The sequence below is a fragment of the Eleginops maclovinus genome, chromosome 3, assembly GCF_036324505.1.
Source record: "Eleginops maclovinus isolate JMC-PN-2008 ecotype Puerto Natales chromosome 3, JC_Emac_rtc_rv5, whole genome shotgun sequence".
Classification (NCBI taxonomy): Eukaryota; Metazoa; Chordata; class Actinopteri; order Perciformes; family Eleginopidae; genus Eleginops; species Eleginops maclovinus.
In genome coordinates this window covers 8931946-8939482 of record NC_086351.1, presented here as the reverse complement: position 1 = coordinate 8939482, position 7537 = coordinate 8931946, and the positions used below count along the sequence as shown (strand labels likewise).

Sequence of the window (7537 nt, the reverse complement as noted above, 5' to 3'; positions counted from 1 at the left end):
TTTGTGTACTTTAAATGAAAAGGTAATACATGCAGAGTTGTTCCATGAGCTAATGTGACTAGTTAAACCAACGACAAATGAGATTTTCAAAAATACCTGTAGATTGAAAACGTAATCAATTGTATGCCTTAGTGTTAATAGCACTAAGCCATACTCTACTGTGGATACCTGGGTGCATGTGTCTCTGCTATGCTATATACACCAAGTGGCAAATTGCATTGTTCACTACAGTAATCTGCCATTATTATATTACTTGTCATAGTTTGCTTTTAGTTTAAATGTTTATTCATCATCCCCATGGTCATCATCACCTTTAGGGCTAAACATTAAAACAAACACCTGAAAAGAAGTGACAATATTGCCATGTAATTACCGTTGTTAAAGCTAAACACACACCAAAACAAACACCACAAAAAATCTGAACATCTGAGTTACATTTCTAGCAATCATAAAGATATAAATGTATCCATTTCCCCCAAGGGGTGAATTAGATAAAAGTGTCAGTTAAATGAAATGTCATGTATTGAAATAATCTGTTACATCAAGTATCATCCAAAGACGGAAACACCCTCGTCTGCAGGTCAACTTATGAAAAGATCCTATTTTCATATGGAAATTAGGAATCTGGCAAAGCTCTCATTACACTGTTGGGTACATCATGACTAAGATAGTGAAATGCTTTTGTAAATAAGTACAATTTTATACCAACATTTGTGGCTTCTAACATGGTTGAATTAACATTTTACAGCATTTCAGCTGCAGTAAAAAAAAAAAGTTAATTGCAGGTAAGTTCTGTGTGTTGGTCTTCCTCCAATTTTGTGGGCTGAATCTTCCATTGCAGTTTGAAGTCCGTCCATCCCAGACTTTTGAGCACTGCACCTAGCTGAAGAGGAAATAAATAAACAGATGTTTTACTTTTACACGTTTTCCACCAATAGTTCACACTGTAGAGCCTCAAGCTTTTTCAAAGACACAGAAAGAGAGACAGTTGTAGGTGTTGGAGGATCTGGATGTTAGTAGCTGGATCTGATAAGTCAGTGTCTGTCTTAACCTTCATCTTCACCACAGTCTTCAGTTTTGGATCTGTTTGATCCCACATCGCAAACTAAAGAGATACATACTGTTAATTGGATTAAATTAGCAAAAAATATGTGTCATAGTGAAAAATCACCTAGATGGCAGATGAAAGGGAGCTTCCCCGAACACGCATCTTCATCCCATGTATGTTGCTCATACTCCCTCACACAGAACTGGTTACCACGACCCAGATAGTGATTTGGGCTGCCACTTCGCCAGTTTGTGAAGGACCTTTGGGTTTTGTCGGACCACGTCCACGGCACTCGGTACATTCCAATCCGAGAAACAACATTGGGTGCTTTAACAGAAAAGATCTCGTTATTTTCTTCTTCGTTCTCAACCATAGGCATGTCTGTGTGGTGTTCTCTGCAATAGCCACGGGCAGCAGAACAGGTTTTCTCAGTCGAGATGAAAAAACATGTTTTATCATCTTCAGCATTTTCTTTTGTATCTACAATAGATAGAAATGACATCTTACTAACAATTTATTTATTTACATGTGTTTATTTTCAAACTAAGCAACCGTGAGGATATACAGCCCCTGAAAAAAGACCACTTCAGCCTTATCAGTTTCTCTTGATTTAAAGAGCTTTAAAGGTAAAGCTCTTTTGAGTTAAATGTTTTTAGTTTTTTTATTGTATTCTATAAACTACTGTGTTCTCTCTTTTTTCTTCTTGGTTAACTGGCTAGCTCTGTTTTGTTTGGTCACCGGTTAGAGATGACCCCTTAGCCCATCACGTATACACAATGTGTTGGAGTGCTAGCCAATAGAAGCGTGAGTGGTAAATAATGATGTCAACATATTGCTAAATTAAAATAAGGACTACATTTGAGAAGTTTCCGGCAGAGGGAGACTGTGTGGGAAAGAAAGTCCCTCTGGATGAAACTGGGATTTTAGCCAAAAGTCAAATTAACACAATACAAGAAAGGGAAAACCTGTCAAAGCATAACAGAGCCCGTTTAAATTACTCAGAGAACAAACACAGTTAGTCAAATCCATTAGTTTGAATCTTTGCTTACCATTGTAACATATAAAAGGTTTGATGCCTTCACAGAGCTCATCATACCATGTTCCATCATTGCCCATTAACACACAGTATTCATATCCATGGGGTTCGTTTGAAGCCCAGTTTTGGTAACCAGTTTTGCTGGTTTCACCAGTCGATGACGATCTCCAGGAGTTAGTTTCATTGCTCATGATTTTTTTCATGATTTTCGGTCATCTATGAGTCCGATCCATGCCCATGAATAGGAAAAAGCAGGTGGAAGCATGCGTATATCATCCATGCTTGCAATGGTCGCCAGGTCAGTGTATTTCTCTCTGCAGTAATTCTGGGCATCGGTCCAATTCATTTTCAAGTCAAAATAGTAGAAAGTACTTCGGGGGAAGTGAGAGCAGGAGCTGAGGCAAATTCTTTATTGGTTAATGGGAGAAAAAATATTTAAACAAGTTAAAAACCTAATTTCAAGGGTTTCAAAGAGGAACAAAAATAAAAAAAATATTGTTAGGATTTTCATCAAAATACAAAAGCGTTGCTATAAACAGCTCATGCAGACTTTCTGGAGTCTGACAAATGTTTATTTCTTTTACTGAACTTTAACTTGAATACAATCTTTAATACACTGAGTCTTTTCATCTTTTAACCTTATACTCATATCAATTGTTGCTTTTCCTTTATTTGACACTTTTAAGTTACTAGTCACTTTTTCATGTAAAATATATGTGATTCAATATGTGTTTTAAATATATAGTGTTACACAAACTATCTACAAATATTTTCACATTACATTTTTTTACTCAAGGACACACCATATCTTTGCCTTCAGCAAAAAGGGATGATTGCAAATGTTCCTTTTTATCTTTTATACGTGCATACATCTTTGCCTTTAATGTGTTCTTTCTGTTTTCACCTTAAGGCTTCATTTAGGCCGGATACTTTAACATTTCTTCAATACTGTGGTGATGTGTGTTACAACTGAAAACTAAAACACATCTATGAATTTATCTTATTTATTCTTGACCTTACCAGAGATGAGGAAAGTCAGAGTTTTTTAAAAATCCATTTCAGATTCTTACTGCAAACAAGAAAAAAAGTAAGTAAATAATGAAGGACCACACTGAGGCTCCACCTGCATGTGTAATGAGAACCATAGACCATCGAGATGTAATTCAAATGTTGTGAAAATGTTAATGATTACATTTTTAAAAATGGGTCTCAAACAAGTAGAGTAATATCTACTTTTTTCAAACCTGCAAATTCTCAGAACAATACTATTGATTATAAATCATCAATTATTTTATAATACCTTGAAAAGAAACATGAACAACTTTAAAGTCTTAAACTCACCATTAATATTCCCCTGCAGCACTTTATTATAAAAGGTGCAATGGAAATTGAAAAGGTAAACTCTCAAAGTTTGAAATCCAGCTGTCGAATGTGAGCTTGAAATCTGAACTCCTTTCTGTTTATCCTCCAAAAATGCAGGAGGAGCAAATCATCGGCTTCAACAGCCTAATATTTTAATATATGCAACGTTTGTGTGTGTGTGTGTGTGTGTGTGTGTGTGTGTGTGTGTGTGTGTGTGTGTGTGTGTGTGTGTGTGTGTGTGTGTGTGTGTGTGTGTACACAACTGCATAAAGTGTCATTTACCTTTTTTTAAATCACATAAACCATCAAGAGCATCAAGAGCAATGTAAATCATTCACCACCAAAGAAGTAGACCTCTTTAACATTTTTATTGTAAATGTTTGCTTACTTATACAAGTGGTTGATAAAAAGAGTTAACATCTTTATCCATAATATTACAAAGCAAAGCCACAAACTTCAATTGTAAATCATAAGTTAGCAAAAACTGATTAAGGAAAACCATATTCAGTATTATGTGATACAGTAACATTGATGATGGCTATATGAGTCATAATCATTTCTAAGTCACACATTAAGTGAAAAACAAAAACAAGTGAGACTTTTCTGATTTCATCCTTAATCGCAGAAAAGGGAAATCAATAATGTATTTCCAAGGTCACTTGAAATACAGACAGTAAATCTTCTTTCATTTCAACCTTTATGTTGCGATGCATCTTTGTGGGAGTTACTCTCATTTGCGCAAACAAGCATCTAAACAGAAAGACAGAAACACATTTTAGTGTTTAGAGAAATTCCAGTGTGTGTGTGTGTGTGTGTGTGTGTGTGTGTGTGTGTGTGTGTGTGTGTGTGTGTGTGTGTGTGTGTGTGTGTGTGTGTGTGTGTGTGTGTGTGTGTGTGTGTGTGTGTGTGTGTGTGTGTGTGTGTGTACCATTTCCCTGTTACTACTCTGTCATGTGCGCTTCACTGGCCGTTTCTTCCAGGTCAGTTGGAAGTCTGTCACTCCCTTAGTAGCAAGTGCCGCCTCCAACTGAAGAAGACATATGATCATTTTCATTTTTGCTAACACACACATCCACAGTCCTGTTTCCATCACTTTAGATGACATTACATTTGCTCCCAGAAAAGAAGGCATGTCCCAACAGTGAGTTTGTATACATAAGTATGTCCCCACAACATCACTTATACAGACACTCACCCACACACCCAAACACACACATAGCTGTATACCTGTCGCTGCAGGTCCGCACTGCAGGTTGGATACTTCATGTTTGCACTGGACGTGATTCTCACTCTCACCACTGTTTTCCGTGCTTTGAGGACTGCACAGGGTCACAAACAGCAGGCAATAATTAATAAAAAAAGACAGGAGAAGTGTGTTCCTTTTCATGTAATGTTCATTAGTTGTCCAAGGGGAAATTAAATGTCGGAATTATGAAAAGTTTTCAATTTTGTAGTTATTCTTGCCTTGAAAAAGGTCTGTGACCAAACATTTCTTATTAAAGATTTGTACAGATTTGAGTGTGCAAATGCTTTTTTCATTTAGTTTTGATAGACTGTAGCTCCAGCTGCACCTCAGTGTCTGAAATAATTATTTTTGAAGTTTAATTAAGTTTAATATAGTTTAACATGATGTAATAAAAATCAACTAAATTGTTTACTTTTTTACTTTTAGAAAATGTCTTCTTTCTGCATATAAAATGGTAAATACAGCCCAAACAATCACATAAATTCCCAGTGTTTCCACCTCTATTGCCTGATTTGTTCCACTTTACACAGGGCTCCTTGCACCAAGTCACATCTCCAAAAACAGCAGAAACCAAATTACTTCTTCAGTATCATACTAATATTAACTGAACTTTGAATATGATGCTTTGCGTAATGAGATAATTCTGCACATGTTGCTTCTATCTGCTTGAAAAGAGGGGAAATACTGATTGACTGATTGACTGATTCATACCTCCATAGCAGAAGAAAGGATAAATTGCATTGCAGGGCTCATCCGTCCAGGTTCCATCTTTCAATGCTACGGCTGCACAACTTTCTTCTCCGTTTGAGTTGTCAGGTTGTCCCTCTTTCCAGTTTGTGAAGTGGTTTTCTCCGGGTTCTGACCAATACCAGAGTTTGGGTTTGCTAAGGCCAATCCATATTTCTGTTTTTTGTGCATTTAACTTTACTTTAGAATTCACCTGTGGATCAGGGATTGTGACCAGAAATCTACCACTTTCTTTGCAACTGGTTTTGGCATCATTCCAAGTCATGTCCCGCGTACTTTCATATAATTTATCTAAATCTACTTCTGTGGAGATAAAAAAAAAAAAGATTATTAGCAAAACAAAAATGTATGTGAGTATCCAAAGTAGGCCTATTACTCATGTATACATTTGAGGAAAATTGTATGAAATAATTGAAGTAAAAAGGTAGAGATAAATGTACCTTTGACTCAACTTCATTCATTTCACTACTAATAACATACACAATGTTGAAATGATGCCTAAACATTCCTAATAAAATCCATTTTTAAAAGTGTATTATTACTTCTACTACTACAACTAATAATAATAATAATAATAATAATAATAATAATAATAATACATTATTATAATTATTTTACTGAAACAACAGAATATTTTTCATTTCTTCCACTTCTTTCTTTCACTTCTGCATAATAATTGAACCTAAACATCTAAAACATATTGAACAAGGACATCAAAAATGTTGATCAGGTATAATGGAAAATAAGTGATTCTGCTAAGTAAGTCAAGTTGTCAGATAAATCCAATTGAGTTGAACCAGAAAGGAAAGTACTGGAATATCAAAACTGTGCATATTACCATCTTGACAAACAAAAGGTTTCTTTAGTGAGCAGTTGGCAAGGCCCCAACGTCCTGCACCATTGATTTTCACACAATACTCATCCGTGTCAATGTTATCTGGCTGATCAATTTCCCATTTCAAATATGTGGCTGGTTCTCCATCCACCCAGGTCCATACTGGAGTGTTTGACAGTCCTATCCAGGCCTTGTCTGTGAACCCCGCAGTCTGAATGTTCATCATTGCGGTGGCGTTTTCCATGTTTTGTATTTGGGCTAGAGCTGTGTGCTCTTTGATGCAGTACTTGTCTGCTTCATCCCAGGTCAAGTTCTTTTTGATAAAGTAATAGACGTTAGGAAAGGAGGTGGAGTGGACGTAGATACCTAAGGAGGGAAGAAGTTTTCTTAAACAATATTGTTGTTTTACTCAAAACTATGTATGTTCCTTTGTTTGGAGACAATGCAACAAAAATACCCTATAGACAAAACAACTCACAGCTGATGGTTTTTTCACATAATCTCATCATCTATTATTCTTCACATGATCTCACCTGAGAGCAGGAGCATCACCAACAGAGTTTTGTCCATGCTGACTTTAACTGTAGATTAAATAAAAATCAGAAAGGCTGAATTTGCACTCAAACATTTAAAATACCTTTTAATGAGATTCTCCACTTTTCAGAGTATTTTTGACTGCTCTTATACAAATCCAGTGAAAGTGGCAATACTACACAGTTTAAAACTCATGCATTTAAACAACGGTACAAAGGTATTAGCATCAAAATATAATATAAGTGTAAAAAATAAGAACACTCATATTGCACAATGGCAGACTTTGTATCTTTATCATCATGCCAGTTTCTGTGAAGTGGGTGAACTACACACTCCTTTGACAAATTATTTTCTATATATGTTTGTTGTTCACAGCAGAACAGAAGAAAACACAAGAAATTATAAATTATATTTTTGTTTTATATTAAGCTGCTCGAATAAAATAAACAATTGAGGATAGTAACAGAAACAATTACATGTTTTAAAGCAAAAATAATTACAAAGAAATCCACTTACCAAATTGTATTTTACTTCAGTTGCTTCTTTGGTGTTTTACTACAACTGTGTGTTTGAAGCTGATTTTATACATTAATGCAAATCAGTAGATCTCATCTCTAGCTGCAGGATGAACTTTGAAACACACAGATTGGATGAGAAACCCTGTGACACACCTTTGATGGAAAAAAGTGTCTTTATCACGGTCTGAACAGACATTTCTGCTATTTGTAA

The 7537-nt window shown here is 35.6% G+C and overlaps 1 protein-coding gene across 2 annotated transcripts; it reads right to left on the bottom strand.

Annotated features, from left to right (window-relative positions):
• Positions 1–3799: 3799 nt before the first annotated feature.
• On the bottom strand, positions 3800–7349 carry LOC134862224 (C-type mannose receptor 2-like). Of its 2 annotated transcripts, XM_063879992.1 has the most exons (8): positions 7325–7349; positions 6808–6855; positions 6278–6640; positions 5404–5742; positions 5191–5244; positions 4674–4765; positions 4375–4473; positions 3800–4196 (listed from the first exon to the last, which is right to left on the bottom strand). In XM_063879992.1, the coding sequence occupies exons 2-7, from the start codon at positions 6842–6844 to the stop codon at positions 4396–4398; spliced, it is 963 nt and encodes a 320-aa protein (XP_063736062.1). In that variant the 5' UTR covers positions 6845–6855; positions 7325–7349; the 3' UTR covers positions 3800–4196; positions 4375–4395. The 2 variants fall into 2 exon arrangements, with proteins under 2 accessions (XP_063736062.1, XP_063736063.1); XM_063879993.1 differs by lacking the exon at positions 5191–5244.
• Between the last annotated feature and the right edge of the window lie 188 nt (positions 7350–7537).

What these genes read in the sequence shown, in the direction of transcription:
- LOC134862224 (XM_063879992.1), bottom strand. Translation starts at nt 6,844, where the DNA reads ATGGACAAAACTCTGTTGGTGATGCTCCTGCTCTCAG. An exon ending in GAACAAATCAGGCAATAGAG is followed by an intron (nt 4,766 to 5,190) that starts GTGGAAACACTG and finishes GACCCTGTGCAG; the next exon opens with TCCTCAAAGCACGGAAAACA. An exon ending in GTGCGGACCTGCAGCGACAG is followed by an intron (nt 4,474 to 4,673) that starts GTATACAGCTAT and finishes TGTCTTCTTCAG; the next exon opens with TTGGAGGCGGCACTTGCTAC.